The 19477-nt window shown below is 47.9% G+C and overlaps 1 protein-coding gene across 1 annotated transcript; it reads right to left on the bottom strand.

Annotated features, from left to right (window-relative positions):
* Nucleotides 1–126: 126 nt before the first annotated feature.
* Lrrc59 (leucine rich repeat containing 59) lies at nucleotides 127–16640 on the bottom strand. The gene is made up of 7 exons (XM_075991039.1): nucleotides 16281–16640; nucleotides 14399–14458; nucleotides 11733–11891; nucleotides 11417–11521; nucleotides 6646–6718; nucleotides 3401–3574; nucleotides 127–2030 (listed from the first exon to the last, which is right to left on the bottom strand). Exons 1-7 carry the CDS (start codon nucleotides 16383–16385, stop codon nucleotides 1783–1785), a joined length of 924 nt encoding a protein of 307 aa, XP_075847154.1. The 5' UTR covers nucleotides 16386–16640; the 3' UTR covers nucleotides 127–1782.
* Nucleotides 16641–19477: the final 2837 nt, after the last annotated feature.

The following is a 19477-nucleotide window of genomic DNA, read 5'->3' on the forward strand; positions in this document are numbered from 1 at the left end:
GTGGGAGCAGAGACGGTGATACACCACAATCCACCTCCACCAGCATTTACTGCAAACCAGATTCCACGGACAACCAACCATCCCACGTTGCCCCAGTCGACCCTCACAACACAAAGGAGAAAGGCAGACCACTCAGACACGGATTTAATAATTGTAGAAATCCAAAGAATAAACATCAAATCTCGAAGTCAGAGTGAACTCTTGCCTGTGGGTTGGCTAGACTAGGCTCAGCCACGGAGCTGCCTCAACCAGCCAGGGAACTATGTCCAGGCTGACTCCTGTTTTCATGATGTCATGTATGTAGTATATACTTTTTCTCAATAAAGCATTTGTACTAATGGCTCTGGAGCTTGGAGGAAGACTAAAGGAATGTGTAGTGATTCTGAGTAAGGTGTGGACCTACACGGCAGAGCTGTCTGGAGGAGGAGAAGACAAAGGCCTTTCTTCCAGTGTCAGGCCTGTCCAGATGGGCCACTAGGGCTCCACTCTGAACTGACGGGTACTTGGTCCCTAGGGGAGAGTTGAGAAACTTGCAATCAGGAGTTTTTAGCAAATAAGCACCAGACACAGTTGTTCCTGATCCCTTCATCCAGCTGCTGTGAAGACAAGGAGAAGGGGGCAAAAATGCTTTCTGTAGCAGCAGGAAGGTGGGCAGTGCTGCCCTGGTTTGTGCTAATGCTTAGATATGTGTATGTACCACTATGCAGCACCACCATGTGACTGTTTCCCTTTGGCTCCCACTTCCCTGCTCCTTCCCTGCTGTTACAGGCCCAGAGTCAACTCTAAACCTGCCTCTTTGAAATCAAATGCCTCTGAGGTATTTCATCACACCGAGTCCTGGTGGTGGAGCTGTCCCGGTGCAGCTTTTGTAGAGATCTGCCTCTGTGCTTCCAGGCCATTGGGGAGTTAATGCTCTAAATTGGGGCAGGGAGACTGGCCTGCTGCCATTTTGTGGAAGCCATTTAAGCTGAGGCAAAATTCCACAGGATCTTCCCAGGACCCTGATAGCAGGAGATCTATTTGCGGGTGGCATGACTTGTCTATTATGAAAGACTCACTTCGGCTGGGACGATTCTGGTGGGAGTCCATTCTCTTGGGTATTATGTAAAGGAGGCCAAATGACATCAAGGGAAAGGAAGAAAACTGGAGTGAGAGTTGAGTTCTGCTTTAGACTAGCTAGAATACTGTGGGCAAGTCATGGACAGCCTCTCCTGCTCTGCCTCAAGTGCTACACTGGACCTATGGCAAAGAAGTCATCTCCACAGCCAGGCATTTTGTATGTTACTAAGATGCTCACATGTCTGAGATCTTTAAGGAAACATTTTACTCCACCCTTCCAGCTTAGGTTAGATTTACCCAAGTATTCCTAGTCCCTAGTAACACACTGTCCTCCAATTTGTCCTGGTTACCCGGGGAGGAATGAAAGGGTTTGTGACATACAAAATTATAAATGTAGTGACAGTTGGCCATTTAGTAGAAAGGAACCTTGCCTTACACAGCCTTGTGTAATTAGAAAAGCCTATGTCTTCTCCCTCCCCGCCCCAAGCCTACCCCTTTAGGCATGCAGGTAACTCGTCCTCCCCTCTCCATTTCTCCTCATTCCACCAGGGAACCCTGACTAGGAACAAAGACGTCCTATAAAGGGGAGATCGCAAGTACCAATCAGCAGCCATTTGATGATGGCAGGTAGGTCTGACGCTAAAAAGAGGTTGTGTCCAGCAGAACCCAATTCCATAGGAATCCAAGCTCCAAGGCTGGGAGGCAGAGGTGCTGAGGACAAGCTCACTGCTGGGAGTCGGTCTGGAGGACCCACTGGAGGATCTCGTGATGACGCAGGCCCTGGACGGCATTGTCGTAGATGGTGTTCACGCTGTTGCAGAGGGGTTGCTGCTGCAGCCCTGTCAGCCGGCATGCAACCAGCCCTCCTGTCACACACAGCAACAGCAGCAGCAGCAACACCTTCAACACAACCCAGGAGCGAGTGTGTTTTCGGGGTGGTGGCTTGCGAGGGCGAGAGCCAGATTTAGATTCTGGAGGGACAAAATAAGCCAGTTTGTAGAGCGCAATTCTAGAATCCATGCAGATCCACTCCCTTCTTAAGTCCTAGCAGATGTTTTAGAAATGAGAGCAAAATCCCCTGCTATTCAGAGATGCAAATGCAGTCTTCCCCAAGGTCTCTAAGCGCTATATACAATGGGATTCATTCTGTTGCCTTCTGCAGCTCAGTTCCCAGGGTCTTCCATTCTCTTTGGAACAGGGAGATGATCTGGGGTCCTCGGGAGCATAGGAAGCTCATTAGGGGTGTTCAAAAAGGGTAGACCGCCACCCACTTAGGGGGGTGGGTCCAAATTACTAATATCAAAAATGTCACTGTTACATAAAAAGTATAAACTAGTATATACTGGGGCACAGGTCTGTAATCCCAGCACTCAGGAGCCTGAAGCATTACGAGAAGTTTGACGACACTCTGGGCTATAGTGCCGCTGTCTCCAAAGGAAAAACTGCACAAGGTCTGGCAAAATAATGCCAGTCTCTATAAAAAGAAAAAAAGATCGGCCAGGGTGGTAGCTCATGCCTGGAATGTTAACACTCTGGGAGCTCAGACAGGAGGATCACAAACTCAAAGCTAGCCTAGGCTACACTTCAAGACCTTTTTCTAAAAGACAAGTTCAGGAGCCGGGCCACGGTGCTAACGGGCTTTAATCCCAGCCTTGGGAGGCAGAGACAGGTGGATCTCCAGGTTCAAGGTCAACAACCTGGTCAACAAACTGAGTTCCAGGGCAGTCTGGGCTATGTGAAGAAACCCTATTTCAAACCTCATCCACCCTCTAAAAAGAGACAAGCTCAGAAGGTAAACACATACCACATTATAAATGTGACCACTCCCGGGACGATCATGTGTGGCGGCTGTTCTAAGATCACACACACACAGCATAGGCTCAAACTTAACAACCCTCCTACCTCGACTTGCCTAAGTTAACCTTACTTGTTAAGGTACAAACGTGTCAACATGCCCAGCTTCACACATCAATTTCTAATGAGAAATATCTTGAGAATTTTAGGCAAAAAAAAAAAAGGGGGGGGAGTTCCTGTTTGTTTGGAAACAGGGTCTCACTCCATCACTCCAGCTGTCCTGGAACTTGACTGTGCGGACCAAGCTAGCCTTGAGTGCAGTGACCCTCCCACCTCCACCTCCCAAGTACCACCGTGCCCAATTTAGGCAGCAACTTTAAGTGTTTTTCTCACTTACTCTTCACCTGCTGGCAAACAGGCAGAGCCCCTATCTTTAGCAAACAAGTAGTATTGACATTAGGTGTCTTGCTCAAGGCAAGGAAGAATAAGCTCAGGGACACAAACCACCACTCCGCCCCTGCATGCTGCTAACAGAAAGCAAACCTACTTGGGGCCTGATTTGTTTCCTTCTTGGGCTTCTTCTCCTGCTCCTTCTTGGAAGCTTTCTGGGCATCGTACTCCTTCCGTCGGCGCTCCTTCTCCTCTGCCTTCTCCCGCTTTCGCAACTCGCGCTCCTTTGCTTCCTTAGCTTGCTGCTTGGCCTCCCGCTTCTTTTCTGCCTCTGCAACAGTTTGCATTCAAAACATGACTCCTCTCACACAACCCCCAGCAGCTGTCTACGCGAGCGATTAAAGTGGATTCATCTGCCTTTTCTTTTATGGGCCACACAGAAACAGAGAATCCAGGTACAGTAGCACAGGTCTGTAATCCCAGCACTTAGGGTAGGAGAGATGCTGAGGGGTGTGTAAGATTGAGTTTCAGGCTAGACTCGGCTATCAAGGGAGAATCTATGAAAAATGTACTCCCAGCACTCAGGAAGCTGAGGCAGAGGATCGCCTGGTCCAGGCTACTCTCGGCTAAATGAGTTGAAAACCAGCCTGGGTCAAGGAAGTTACCCTTAAAAATGAAGTTTCACCAGGTGGTGGTGGTGCATGCCTTTAATCCCAGCACTCAGGAGGCAGAAGCAAGCAGGTCTCTGTGAGTTCAGGGCCAGCTTGGTCTACAGTGTGAATTCTAGGACAGCCAAGACTACACAGAGAAACTCTATCTCTAAAAAAACAAACAAACAAACAAAAAAGCCTGGTAGTGGTGGTGCGCGCCTTTAATCCCAGCACTCAGGAGGCAGAGGCAGGTGGATCTCTGTGAGTTCAGAGTCAGCCAGCTCTATAAGAGCTAGTTCCAGTACAGGCTCCAAAGCTACAGAGAAATCACATCTCGAAAAACCAAAGTTTCTCTCAGGGTTTACTGAGTCTTATTACTGAATACTGGCTACAAGCAATAGAAAAATTAGGGAGTATTACAAGGGTAATCTAAGAAAGGTATGGGTGGACAGACAGGATGGCTCAGTAGGCACCTGCCATGAAGCCTGATGATCTGAGGGTTTTTTTTTTTTAAAGATATTCATTTATTTATTATGTATATAGTGTTCTGCCTGCATGCCAGAAGAGGGCATCAGATCCTACTATAGATGGCTGTGAACTACCATGTAGTTGCTGGGAACTGAACTCAGGACCTCTGGAAGAGCAGCCAGTGCTAACTGCTGAGCCATCTCTCCAACCCCTGATGACCTGGTTTTATCCCTAGGTCCCACACAGGAGGGAACAGACTCCCACAAGTTGTTCTCTTACCACTGTATGTATACTGTGGGCACACAGAGTAAATAACTAAGTTGTCAAAAGGCTGAGGGTAGGCGACTGTAAGCCTGGGAGTTTTAAAACCAGCCTGGAGAACACCTTCCCTCCCCCAAAAGAACCAAAGTGCACAGAGGGCTGAACCTCCTGGTTATAAAGAGAAGATAGAATGGAGATATTGATTCTGTGGGATGAACGTGAACAGAGAGGAAGACGGTGAGGGGAGCTCATGTCAGGGTTATAGTGCAATCTTTTTCTAAAATTACACCAGCTTAATTCAGAAAGAATCAACTCAACACAAGATTTGCTCAGGTTGACTTTACAGTTCATGAGGTATCCCACTTCCAAATTATTGGTTCTAAAAATGCATTTTCAAATTAGTGATTTAGAAGCCTAAAATACATGTTTCTAAAGTCAGAATACCACAAAATGGTGGTTAAGTGCCCTTTTAAGGCTTGAAAGCCTAGGGGATCCATAGTGGAGCTGAACAGTTGTACCATCGGGACAGTAGCTCCTTTTCATGCAAACAACCAGTGTCCAGCTGGGCACAGAGAATGCCAAGAGCAGACCACACCCAGCCTCTAGGGACCTGGTGCTGGCAAGGAGTGGAAAAGCAGGAGTGAGTTGTGTTGCCACGGCAGCTATGCATATAGCAAGCAGAGCTGTAACTCCCGTACGGTGAGCTCAGGAACTGCCAGTAGTCAATACTGTGCACGTCCTTTCTCGCACTGCAGCTTACAAGTCAGCCAGCCAAGATCAGAGTGCTGAGATGCAGAGGGGAAAAGACAGGCACGTTCTAATGGCTGCATTGTTTTCTTTCTTTAAGGATTAGTTTTAGTTTCATATGCATGTGTACCATGTGCATACAATGCTTGTGGAAGCCAGAGGGTGTCAAGTTCCCTGGAACCACATAACAGATGGCTCTGAGCCACCCCAGGGAGCTGGGAATGAAACTCAGCTCCCTGAGTAGGGCAGCCAGTGCTTGCTACCACTGAGCCATTTCTCCAGCCTGCTTGCTATCTTTGAAAAATACTATTTTTAGAACAGGTGTGGTGGCACCTAACTTTAATCCTAGCATTCCAGAGACAGAGCAGGCAAATCTTTGTGAGTTTGAGGGACCCCATAATAAATAAATCCGTGATTTTTTATTAATTCCTTCATAATTTCATACAAAGTATTTAGATCACATTCACCCTACTCCTAACTCCTCACAGACCTGCCTCCACCTGCCTTACCTCCACTCATTCACTGCCTTTTTTTGTTTTTGCTGCTGGAGTTGGTTTGGGTTTTTTTGTTTGTTTGTTTGTTTGTTTGTTTGGTTGGTTTGGTTTCATACAGGGTCTCTCTATATAACTCTGAACATCCTGGAACTATAGTTAATGTGTCCAGGAAAAGCAATGGCTAAGTTGTAGTCTATGTGCTGCCAAAGAAAGTGCGCACAAGCTAATTTAATGGCATGCTCGCCTGTGTGGAGGATGAGGCTGCCACCCCACTAACTTGGGATGCCACTCTAGATTCAGTGGAAAGCCAAGAAAGAGTTTTAAGCACACCGTAGCAGTATCTGATCTATGTTTCAAAAAGATCCTGAGCTGAGAGGTAGTGGGGAAATTTTGGTATTTACTTCATTGGTTCTTTATTTTGGATTTTGCTTTTTAAGATGAGGGTCTTGTTTTGTAGCCCAGGCTTCCCAAATAGTGAGATTATAGGTATGCATCCATGTGCCCAGCTCCAGCTATGCTGAAGGTGCCTTTTTACCATCAGAGGATGGCCAACTCAAAGCAGAGACATTAGTAGTTGCTTGCTGGCTGTGGAGCCCTGCAGAGAGGTCTGGATGGAGAAAGGCATCAGATAACATGATGCCAATATACTGTCCCGTCCTGTGTGCCCCCTGCCCAGGCCTCCACATACACACACTCTTCGCACCCTCCTACAGATCCTGTTCCGGAAACCTAAGACTGCTGGCTGATTAAGGAAAGGGAAGAGGAGAAGGATGGCCACCCACCTCGCTCTACTTCCAGCCGGCGCTGCCGCTCCCGTTCCTGATCCGCCTGCACGGCCTTCATGTGCTGTAAGACCTGCAGGAGAGAAGAGGCTCTGAGCTACTCCTCACAGCTCATGTTCTCATGCCGTTCAGGTCTCAGGAAAGAGACTGTTCATGTCAGGATCCTGGACTATCAGGGGCCCTGAAGGTGGGACAGGACCAGGGGAGATAATTCTATCTTTATATCTTAAATACTTCATCGCAGAAGAGTCACGTGACTCCAGTTCATTAAGACTGCCAGAAAAAACTTTCCAGGAAAAAGGAACACCAACTAGAATCTATGAAAAGTTCTGTCATTCCCATCACGCTCACAGGGACAAGTTCACATCATCCACCCAGTGGCTCCCGGTTATCCCCAGGGAGACAGCATTCCTTTGAACATGCTCCCCTGACCCTTCTCCTTCTGCTCCTGTTCATATGCTGTAATTCCCTCTGGCTTTGGTTTCAGTTTCTTTTTTCTTTCTTTCTTTTTTTTTAATATTTATTTATTTATTATGTATACAATATTCTGTCTGTGTGTATGTCTCCAGGCTAGAAGAGGGCACCAGACCTCATTACAGATGGTTGTGAGCCACCATATGGTTGCTGGGAATTGAACTCAGGACCTTTGGAAGAGCAGGCAATGTTCTTAACCACTGAGCCATCTCTCCAGCCCCCTGGTTTCAATTTCTTGAAATAAAGTAGTGATCAGTATCCCAGCCTGGCCCCGCATGTATGGCAGTCCTGACAGGCATGAGCTAGCACACCAGCTAAGTCACTGGCAGGAACACTTGCTTGTTCCTAGCAAGTTGCTAGGTATGACAGATTGGAGGCAATGGATACCCATGACGGAATTTCTATGACAAAAGGGCAAAAATCAAGACAAACTGATGTGCCCAGGGCGCACCGCAGAAAGTAAGAAACTGAGACCTGAGTACTGACCCACTAAGGAGAAGACAGCTTTAAGAGAAAGGCCCAAATATCACCCACCTGTAATCAGTACCCAGGGCTCCAAATTCTCAGGATCAACTCATGAATGACCACTACCCAAAAGAGTCACAAATGTTCTCACTGTGGACACAGGAGGAGGAACCAAATTCCTTTCATCTTTTCTGTTTGTTTTTATAGGGCTTCTACATGCTAAACACATGCTCTATTTACTGAGCTACCTCTCCCTCTCAGTCCTGTGATTTTTTTTTTTCCAAGGCAAGGTTTCTCTACACATCCTTTGTCTGTCCCTGTCCTGGAACTCACTCTGTAGCTAAGGCTGGTCTCAAACTCACAAAGATTCACCTGTCCCTGCCTCTGAGTGCTGGGATTAAAGGCATGTGCCACCACCACCCAGCTTTTTGTTTCATGTTTTTTAAGTTCCTATAATTTTTAGAAGCTGGTGTTCCATTGAGTGTAACTCAGAGCCTCTGGCAATCCAAATTCTATCACTCTGTGTGATCTCAGCAAGCAATTTGGCTCTTTTAAGCCAATTTTCTGATCTGGAAGCCAGAGATAACGTAAGTTTCTCTGACCTACTATAGTAACCTGCTCTGGCCACTTGGCATCATCTGCAGCATGATGGGATTCAATACACACTGCGGCTGAATCACACCATCTTCACTGTGGACATAAGGAGCAACAGGAAAACTGATCTATTCTAAAGTAAGACAGCAGAGGACAGATCTGAGCATTCAAGCCTCACCTAGTTCTTGGCAACCTCAAGCACGCACACACACACACACTCATCACAAGAGGGGTTCCATAGCCTGGTTTGAAGCCACAAACTGCTAACCCAGGACTTGGACCTATCAGTACCTCTCAAGGGAATCCAATTTATAAAAATCACAGCCCAACAAAGAACTGCAGGCACTGGAAGATGGGTGAACATGATGGTGAGCAGAGTCCAAAAGTGTCCAAAGCTCCTGTCTCACTCCAAACTGGATACTAAGTAAGAAGTGTACAGTTGGCTTCAGCAGGTGTGTGGCTGGCTATGACATGTCCATTCTTACCCTGGCTCCAAGGTCCCATCAGAAATTATCTGTTAACACAGGCAGCTCAGAAATGAGAGAGAATGCCCTAAGGTAACTTCCTAGGGACAGATGCTTTTCTAGAAACTTTTGACCTTATTCTGACTTGCCAAACTACTCCTCTACAATGCCTGAAGGTGCTGCAGCTAGAGGCAGTAGTGCCTGTGCTACCAAGGACTGTGGCTTTAATTACCACATCTATAATGCACTGTGCTACCTGGAACATGTCCGGAAGAAATATATGACCAGAAGGGGCCTCTGCACTAAATACAGGCTACTTCTGTGGTCATAAGCTATGAATTATCAATAAGTGTCATTCAGGCTGGCTTCAAACACACTACATAGCCAAGAATGATGTGGAATTTGTCCTCCTGCCTCATCACAAGTGCTGGGATTATGGCCTTAGGCCACCAGGCTTGGTTTTATGCTGTCCCAGAGAGCTCACTAGCACACTAGGCAAGCACCCTACCACAGTCCCCTCTGGAGAGACTGGTTCCATACAGTCTAACAGTATCTGCTGAATGGAGATGACTGGTGCGTGTACCCTGAGATATCACAGGTCAGACAAAAGGGAAACACCCACTTCCCAGGGTCCCACCAAGTTTTCACAACAGGATTTCCTATGCTGCCTTGCCTGGTTGGTTCTTACTTCTGAGCTTGCTTTCTTGTAACAATCATGGTGAGATTATATAAACCCTGAGTAGTTAAGGGGGAAAGGCCATTGCTTTTGAGGCTCAGAGGAACCCCTCACACACATTTAGCTTATATTAGCTGAGGTAAGGCTAAGTTTGTCTTGCTCCCACAGCATCCAGACATGGCAAACCATTTGGTGCTCAGCTGCGGAAGCAGCAATCTGTTCCCCTAGCAGAGTGGGCATGACTGAGGGTACAGCACTGCTCCTAATGAGCAAGATAAGGTATCATCAAGGAACCTGGTCACCAGAAAGGGCAGCCTTGCACAAATGCCCCTTCTTCCTCACTCTCTTGTCAGGACATGTCTATCTATAGCTACAAACTTCTAAACCTTAACCCCCTTTTCAAAAGATTCAAAGCCGGGCAGTGGTGGTACACATCTTTAATCCCAGCACTTGGGAAGCAGAGGCAGGCGGATCTCTATGAGTTCGAGATCATCCTGCTCTACATAGTGAATTCCAGGACAGCCAAGGCTGCATAGAGAAACCACCTTGGGGAAAAATAAGTGTGTGTGTGAGATAGAGATAGATACAGAGAGAGAGAGAGAGAGAGAGAGAGAGAGAGAGAGAGAGAGACAGACAGAAGGGAGGGAGAAAGAGTAGGTGCCTAAGGAGACCAGAGGTATCAGATACTCCTCGAGTAGCCAATGTGGATGCTAAAAATCAAACTTGAATGTTCTGAAAGACCAGCATGTGCTCTTAACTGCTCAGTCATCTCAGTCTCTCTCCAGCCTCTTAACCCCCTTTCAAAAGGTTTATTTATTTTGTGAGGGGAAGAGAGGGGACATGCATGTGCCAAGGGGGTGGTGTACACGTGGAGGTCAGAGGACCACCCAGGGGAGTCAGTTCTTTCCCTCCATCATGTGGGTCCTAGTGATGGTCATCAGGCTTGATGGTAAGAGCCTTTACCCAATTGCTGGCCTTCAATCTTGACTTTTTTACTGGTTATAATGCTGCCTCAGAAAGGTCATGGCTTTAACCCTAATAAAGCCATGTTTTAGTAACTAGGACAGAGTTACTATGTCCTAGTAAAACAACTCTTCAAGTTGAGAGATGGTTTAGTTAGAAAAAAACAAACAAACAAAAAATCCCTTGACTATAAGCATGTGGCCCTCAGTTTGATCCTCAGCACTCACGTAAAAACACCTAGTAGCACACACTTGTAATCCCAGTGCTACTGAAGTGGGAACAAGAGGATCTCTGGTTCTCACTGGCCAGATAATCTTGCCTAATTGGTCACTGACAGACCCCTTCTCAAAAGATGTGAACAGCATTCATGAGGATGTAACCAATATTATCCTCTGGCCACCATCCACAAATGCATGGATTTAAGAGGCTGGCGAGATGGCTCAATAGTTAAGACCGCTTGTTACTCTTGCAGAGGAGCAGGGTTCAGTTCCCAGCATCTAATTCAGGCATCTTACAACTGGCTTCAAGGTCAATGCCGGGGAACCCAATACCTTCTGCAGGCTCTTCAGGTACCAGGCCTCCAATGTGGTACGTATATATGCATGTACATGTACACATAAAACAAAAACAAATCCTTAAAAAAAGATAACATTTAAAAAATAAACTAATATAAATAAACATAATGTCAGACTGGAGCATGAGTGGTTTCTGAAGAAGGACTGTATGTAGTAGAAAAGATGGCCCTACTACTTGTAAAAAGAAATGCACCAGGCCTAGCTGAGTGGGTAGGAGCACTTGCTGCTCTTGCAGGAGCTGGCTTCAGTTCCCAGCATCTATTACAGGCAGCTCATAACTGCTTGTAACTCTAGGTCCAATACCCTCTATGGCCTATGTGAGCACCTGCAAGTATATGGTACACATACTCATGCAGGCACACATACATAAGTCTTTTTAAATAATAATAAATATTAGGTAACTACAGCAACACAGACCTCTGCGTGTCAGGCTCATCTCACTGAGACCTGGGTGCTTTAATAATACAGCACTATTGGTACCCTGGGAGGGTAAACAAGAAGAGAGAGAGTCAAGTCCCAGGCGAGAATGTGAGCAAGGCCCCTGGGAGCTTCATGCTTACCTTGTTTGCACACTGCTTACATTGTTTCTCATCCAAGCAATCTCCTGCCACCTTGGCCAGGACAGGATCCAGGGGATTGTCTTTCAGATCCAGCCACTTCAGATTCTACAGAGATGGGAAAAGGGACTGGCTAAGCCTGAGTTTCCACACAGTACCTCAAAGTGGAATAAAAGGAGCTAGAATAAAACTCTATGTTCCACCTCAGAGAACAGTCAGTTGAGCAGGCCATTTCTGGTCCCCTCCCCTGCTCAGGGCTATGCTCCCCTAGTCCCTGAGCCCTTGGTCACACTTGGCTGGGCAACCTCGGTGCCTTTACCTTGAGCTGAGCAAAGCTGACAGGCAGGGTGACCAGCCTGTTGTTGAGGAGATCCAAATGCTGAAGGTTGACCAGGCGGCCAAAGTCTGCGGGCAGCTGCTGCAGCTTGTTCTTGCTGAGGTCCAACTTCACCAGGTGTGTGAGGCCACAGAAATCCGACTAGGACCCGGAGAAAAAAGACAGGCCCAGGGCTCACAAACTTTGATATAAAGGTGTAGGAACCCCAAGTCAGGCTCATAAACTTTGATATAAAGGTGTAGGAACCCCCAGGTCAGGCTCACAAACTTTGATATAAAGGTGTAGGAACCCCCAGGTCAAGAGTATCCTGTGTAAATCCCAACCTTTGTACCACTTCTCTCCAAATGACAAGGAACGGAAAGAACACTGCTATTACAGTAGTTACCTAGACAAGCTTATAGGACAGCATTAGCACAAAACCAGCATTAGAAACACATATAACCCACTCGGGAAGCAGAGGCAGGAGGATCTCTGTGAGTCTGAGGCCAGTCTGGTTTACAGAGTGAGTTCCAGGACAGCCAAGGCTGTTACACAGAAAAACTGTCTCAAAACACCAAAAAATAATATGCTGTTTTTTCCCCATCTTGTTGATTAGCTCCTATTCTACACCGCTGCTAGGTGATACAGGGCTTTTCCTGTCCTCCCATGATGTCCTGTCTCCATCTTTCATAAGATTTCTCACTGGACATTGTAGGACAAACTTGTACTCCTAGCTACTTGGGAGGCTGGCACAGTTGGAAGCTAGTCTGGGCAGAAGAACAAAACCTCATCTCAAACAACAAATTGGAACACAGGGATAGCTCAGTGGTTGAGCGCTTGCCCAGCATACGCAACGCCCGAAGTCTACCTCCCAGCACTATACACACAAAAGCTGTGCATAGCTTATCCACGGGGCCATGGGTTCAATTCCCATCCTCAAGATCCTTCTACAAGAAAAGAAACACACATATACACACCTGTTTTTTATAAACATGGCCAATACTTGAGTACTAAGTTTTAGCCTCTATTTCTTGTGACACCTAGCACAGTAACTTTGAACAGGTCTTAATGTGTTTTAGGGTAAGCAACTCAATGCCTAGGACCTGTCCTATTCAAACCAGGCTCATTCTTAGTCCCTGACACTAACCTTTGCTAAGCATCCATCTGACAGTGGCATTACAACTCGGCTAACGAGCACTGTTGGTGCTCTGTGAGGACTCATAAACACCAAGGGGTTCATGTTGTACAGTCAAAGCAAAGTTCTTAGGACAGACAACGGGACAGACTCAGATTCAAGAGTGCACTCGGGTGCTGAGTGACTGCCGGGCACAGTGGGTAGCAGGTGTGACGCTGCCAGGAGCTGCTACCCTTCTTTAATTAGATATACAATACCTCCTGGAACAGAAGCCATTTTTAATGAGCTATGGGAAGAAGATGCTGTTGACAATAAGAGAAGCCCAAGAGAACACTGAGAGGGACTGACTAATGATCCGATGAAGAAACGGCTAACTTCTGACCGAGCCAACAAGAGGGTACCCTAGAATCCAGCAAGGTATGACTGGCCACGGTACAGGATGCAAGAGGCATCTGACAGCAAGGAACGGCCTGACGACAAAGGAGCACCGCGACAGAGGAGGAGGCCATTGCTCAGGAGAGGAGAGGCTGAAGGAATCAATGCCTACACGGGTGAAGTAACAGCAGGGTGCCGTTATACCAATAATCCCAGCACTCAGGAGCCTGAGGCTAGCCTGGGGTACACAGAGAAACCCTGTCTCCAGAAAAATGAGAACTGGAAGAAGTTGTGAGAAAAATCAAACCATGAGGAATGATGGGAGAAGAGTGGGGGAGTGGGCATCTGAGCAGGATACAATTATATATGTACAAAGTGTTATAATGACATATTGTTTTCTATGCAAAAAAAGACTCCAAAAACCAAAAGCATCAAAAGGACCTGATATACATTGGGTATGTTCATAACAAGGAAAGCAAGTCTCAAGTAATTCAAGTCCAGGTTTGGGGGATAAAGGCAGGAGAGTCTCATCAAACCTCATCAAAAGATGTGTACACCCAGCATGGTGCTGGGACCTGAAATCCCAGCTCTTGGGAAGCTAACATGAGAGGACTGCCACTGATTTGAAGCCAGGCTGCACAACACAGTTTATATAATCTCAAAACAAACCGCAAAACAAGTCAGACACGGTGGTACAGACCAACAGTCCCAACACTCAGGAGGTGGAAGCAGCAAGGTCAGGAGTTTCAAGGCCAGCCTGGGCTATCTAGGACCTTGTCACAAAACAAATCAAGATGCAAATTCACTTTTTTCCCATAGAACACAGAGCAAACTGACACAGTGGTCTCTATCTCCTTTATGCAAGAGCAGTAAAATACTTTTGTCAAAGACTAAAATAAAGCAGAAAAAAGATGAGCCCCGTAAGTGATTCAGCAGCATCCTGCTGACTTGACTTCCTATAGCCTGCCTCTCCTGCTGTTCGAAAGAATGTACTTCTGAGGCAAACCACCCTCCTCCACCGGTCCCCACCAATACCCTCAGATTTAGCGGGACCCTGTCTGTAGACCTTTCCTGAAATTACACTTTATGCCACCCCTCACTCCCAGCAACATGAGGAACATTTAGGGCTCCAGGATTCACTGGTGTTTGCCAGACTTACCGGAAGAGTGCTCAGTTTATTGCAGGACAAATCCAATACAGTGGCCTTTGGGAGTGCAGCCTAAAAAGAAGAGAAAAACAAGTCAAACCAACAACTGGAATGATTCAGTGACATCTGCTAATGAAGCATTTTCCAGAGAATGTTTCCACACTTAGCAAGGCCCATAGATAGATAGATAGATGGATGGATAGATAGATAGATAGATAGATAGATAGATAGATAGATAGATAGATAGATAGGGGTGGGCAGGACGGCGCATGCCTGTAATTCCAGGATTTGGAAGGCAAGGGGATGTCAAATAGAAGACTAGCCCGGGGTCAGAGTGAGACCCCAGGAGGGAAAGGTGTGAAAGTATAATGTTCTTGGGGGTAAGAAGAAAAATGCCAGTCAACCAGGATTCAGGGAGGACTGCAAAAGAGGGATTTGTCCATAGAATGTCCCAGAGAAAACTGATCCTTCAAAAACCCCAGGGCACTTGAGAATTTTCCTCTGGTGCCTGCTATTAGGTTTCAGGGCAGGAACGGGATCTAATAAAGCTCCACAATTTTATTTTCTCATTCAGTCATCTATCCACCAACAGTATCGGTACTGAGTGCCTTCTCTGGGGAGGGCTCTGGCTAAGGAGCACCAGAGTGAGGGCAAGGCCCTCACAGCCTGTCTCTACTTCCCAAATGTGTCCAGGGCAAGAGCAGCTCTGCAAAACTGGCCCTCTCTTCCCCTAAGGAGAATGCTGTAATGACCACATGCCTGGAGGAAATGGTTTCAGAGGGATGTCCTAGGGCCAGGCTCACATAAGTCTGGCCCTCTTCCGAGAGTGGGAAAGGAACCAAATATTCAGTTAAGGATCCTAGGTCAACCTGAATGTCCAAATGACCACCTAAAAAACTTTTGGATACCATAGAGTGGAAACCACCAACTACATCTATCAGTATTTGCTACCTTCCAAGTATTTGACATTGATTTTAATACTCATAAACGTAGGAGACAGGAACCGTTAGCACCATTTTATCAACGAAGAAATCTAGACATAAAGGCTGGTTAGTTAACTTGGAAATTTGGTTATTGAGCAATGGAGCTGTGATATGAACTGGGCAGGTCATTCAAACCATCATATTACACAGCCACAGTGGAAGGACGACTAGGCCAAATGACAGGGGCAAAGGTAGCCCCTTAACGGCAATAATGAAGGTGTGGCCATCCAAAGTGAAGCCAACAGGAGACTTTAGGGCTAGGGAGCACAGAGTAGGAAACCCACGGATGGAGGATATAGCTCCATATTGGCAACCAACTAGGTGTGTGATGTCCCCAGGGCCTCAGACTCCGGAATAATAGGGGTTGGGGTGGAGGAGGATGGAGGGTGAAGTGCGATACACGACAGTTTCAGCGCAGCTGGGATGAGACCTTGTCAGTCCTTCGGAGAGATTTCACTTTCTTCAGGGAGGGCAGCTTCCGGGGTACGACAGCCAGCTGGGATTGCAGGCTTCTTAGAGAAGCTGGGTTCGGCGCCACACCCAGGTCTATCTGAAGGCCTACTTCCCAGGACCAGGTCATTCATTCATCCTCGAACACATCCAGCAACCGCAGGTTCTCATTTTAAGACCCAGCAGGATGCTGGACGTTGTGAGAGCTTCCGAAACGAGGGTAAATTCACTCCTGGCCCCTAAGAAGCCCAGGGTCGGGTAGGTAGAGGGTCCCTATCTTCTGGAACTGTGCCAAAGTGACACGTGTACACCGCAGTAAGAACACTGGGGCCGATCGCAGCCTCCCCGGAGACCTAGTTTTTTAAGGATCGGGAAACTGAGGCTTGAGAGAGGGGCCTGCCCGCGTAGGGCAGGCGTCAGGAGTATAAGTGGGCTCCCGGGGCTCGTGGGGTCGTACTGACCAGCTCCTTCACGGGGACCTCATTCAGGTCGCTGAGGCTCAGGTCCAGCTCATTGCCGTCCAGCTTGTCGCGGAGGTTCCCGCCCTTGCTGCCGGCCTTGGTCATGGTGACGCCGGCTAAGCGGGTCCTTGTTCCCGGGTTCCGACGGGCAGGGGAGAGGGCTGAGAAGCTGCTCGTGGACTCAGCGGATTCGCACCCAACGGACCACGCCTGCGCCTTGAGCCGCCGCCGCAGCCGCTGCGAGGCCTCCGCTGCCCGTCCGCTCGCCCGCCACACTCACAGCCCCGGGCCCTGATCCCACCGGTGCCGCCGCGACGACGACCACTTCCGTGTCCACGTCACCTTCCGCGGCCACTGAGAAGGGCCGGGCCAGAGCGGCCCTAGCGTATGTCGGCGCGCCCACTGCCGCCCAGGCTGCTGTACTGCAGCTGCAGGGCCCCGCCTTTGCCCGTAGTTGTTGAGTGGCTAGACGTGGCAGTCCAGAGATGTCTGAAACTGAAAGAACAGAGATGGAAGTTACAGGGCCTGGGTTTGCATCCAAAGTTAGCCTTATGAGAGCATCCCTATCCTCTGGATTAGGAGCCAAATTATGTATGTCCTCCAAATTTTCTCCTAGTGTTGTACTAAATCTGGTTGTTATAAACTTCCTCTTTACTCCTCACTGCTACAGCCTTTAGCCCAATTTCAGATTTCAGTTCAATCCTTTGGGCCCATATGGTAGAAGGAGAGAGCCGACTTCCTCGAGCTGTCCCCGACCTCCGTTCGTGTGCTATGGCATGCACGTGTATGTACACACACAAAATAATATAATTTAAAAACAAAAGGCAAGTTTCTGTTGAATGAATGAATGAATGAAGCACTTTTACCATGAGTGTGGCGCCTGTGCATGTATGCATGCTCACATACGTGGAGCTCACATGCTCACATGTGCATGTATGGGGGCCCAAGGCTGACCCAGGTTGGTATTCTTGATCACTCACCTTATGCAGAAGGAGGGTCTCTCACAGAACCTAGAGTTCTCTGGACAGCTAGTCTGGCTAGGCAGCTTGCTCCAGAAGTTTCCCGTCTCCGCTTCCCACATCCTGGGATTAGAGGCTGGAAGCATATCTGCGGCGGACTTCTTGACCGGTGACGGAAGAACGACCACCACACCAGGATTCCACTCAGATCACGCTTTACTGGAGTGCCCTTGATTGATGGGGGGCAAGGAACGAGGGGGCAGGAAAACGAGGGACAGGGAGCAAAGGGGCAGGGAGCACAGGGGAGAGGCAGCAGGAAGCGAAGGGGAAGCAGGAAGCGAAGGGGGAGTAGGAAGCGAAGGGAAGGGGGTGCACTTAGGCAGCCGCTTAAATAGGGAATTGGCACACGGGTCGCCCTGTGATTGGCTGCCACCAACAGCTGACACCAGACCGCATCGGGATAGGCTCAAGAATCTACATCCACCGCGCATGCGGGAAGCTGGGAAGCGCAGCTCTCAGTGGAATAGCCAAATATGGAGTTGTTTGTAACAAACAAGACAGGGTGTCGGCGCCATCTTGTAATGGCGATCCTGTCCGGCTCACTACAGTTCCCCCTTATTGTTTGTAAGCAATGAGCACAGGACTAACGTCATCCAATCTGACCCCCACCTCATGATGTGTTGGTCGATCGAGGATGGAAGATATTTTCCATGGACACACCTTCCCCTGTGCAATGGGTATTCGAGAAACCCCGGGGGTGCAAAGGCTGTGTCGCAGGAGTCTACATCCGCACACCTACCCAAGTGCAATGGATCGACAGATCCCATGGGGTGCAAAGGCTGTGCAGAAGGAGCCTACATCCGCACACCTACCCAAGTGCAATGGATCAACAGATCCCATGGGGTGCCAAGGCTGTGCAGGATGGAAGCCCTAAGCGTCTCTTAGTGCTGACAACCATATCTGGGGGAAGGAGCCACACTCCAGAGTAGCTAATGCCTGAGAGATTATAACTTTATTCCCATATAGCCTTATCCCTATTGGTCTGGGCTCGAAGGCAGCAAACCAACCACAGGCACAACACACGGCCACCCAGGCAGCTTGCCAAAAAAACATGCCCACGCAACTGAAAGCACAGGGACCCTTTCTCTGTAAAGTTACGTGCTTCTCCTAAAAGGTTAAAATCTGGGGAGAACTGTGGCATCATGCCGAACAGGCATCGCCTTTGGGAAGGCTGACAGGATTCCCCTTCAGTGCTCCGCCTTCCACTGGATCCATGTCATCAGGGATGTCTGTAGGAACTTTCTCCAGAGACTCAGCCCCATCCTTAGGAACTTCCTTGATCATGCGTGTCAGTCGGCTCGGAACCCAAAGCGGAGCCTCTTGGCCCTGTGGAAAAACACATACAGCTCCCCTGGATCTTGCCAACACAAGATCCGGTCCATACCATTTGTTATCCAATACATCTTTCCACTTCACATATTCCTTTTGTTCCATAGGGCCTGCTGCATGCTTTTCAGCTGCTGCAGTACCCGACTCATTCAGGTTTAAAAAGTTAAGTGTGAAGAGAGCAAGGGAGATTCTTTCCCTGGGAGAAGCAGATTCAGCTATTCCCCCTTTTTGTTTTTGTAGAATTTCTTTAATATTTCTGTTGGCTCTCTCCACAATACCTTGTCCTTGTGGATTGTATGGAAGACCCGTAATGTGGGTCACTTGGAGCTGTGCACAAAAGGCACGAAATCCATGGGAGGTATATGCCGGGCCATTGTCTGTCTTCAGGCGTAGGGGTTTTCCCCAGGCGGCCCAGGCCTCCAGGCAATGTGTTTTTACATGAGTTACCTTTTCTCCCGCTAGGGGCGTGGCATGAATAATGCCCGAAAAGGTATCCACTGATACATGTAAATATTTTAATTTGCCAAAATCAGGCAGATGGGTAACATCCATTTGCCACAACGCGTTAGGTTGCAGCCCTCTAGGGTTGACCCCAACATTAGGGGGGTATAAAAAGGTCACACATGAAGAACAGGCTTTAACTATTTCTCTGGCTATCTGTCTGGAAATATGAAATTTTTTTCTAAGGGTATTGGCAGGCACATGCCAAAGCTTATGAAAATCTCGTGCTAATTCTACAGGGTCCGAGACGACCAAAGCCATGGACCTGGTAAGGCAGTCAGCCAAATCATTGGCCTCAGACATGGGTCCTGGAAGCAAAGTATGAGCCCGAATATGTCCAATGAAAAA

This window comes from Microtus pennsylvanicus, chromosome 11 (genome assembly GCF_037038515.1).
Source record: "Microtus pennsylvanicus isolate mMicPen1 chromosome 11, mMicPen1.hap1, whole genome shotgun sequence".
In the NCBI taxonomy this organism is placed as follows: domain Eukaryota; kingdom Metazoa; phylum Chordata; class Mammalia; order Rodentia; family Cricetidae; genus Microtus; species Microtus pennsylvanicus.

Coding starts and splice junctions, on each gene's coding strand:
- Lrrc59 (XM_075991039.1), bottom strand. CDS start 16,385: ATGACCAAGGCCGGCAGCAAGGGCGGGAACCTCCGCGACAAGCTGGAC. Junction 11,522..11,732: donor TCAGCTTTGCTCAGCTCAAG/GTAAAGGCACCG, acceptor CCATCTCTGTAG/AATCTGAAGTGGCTGGATCT. Junction 2,031..3,400: donor GGAAACAAATCAGGCCCCAA/GTAGGTTTGCTT, acceptor TTGTCCCTCCAG/AATCTAAATCTGGCTCTCGC.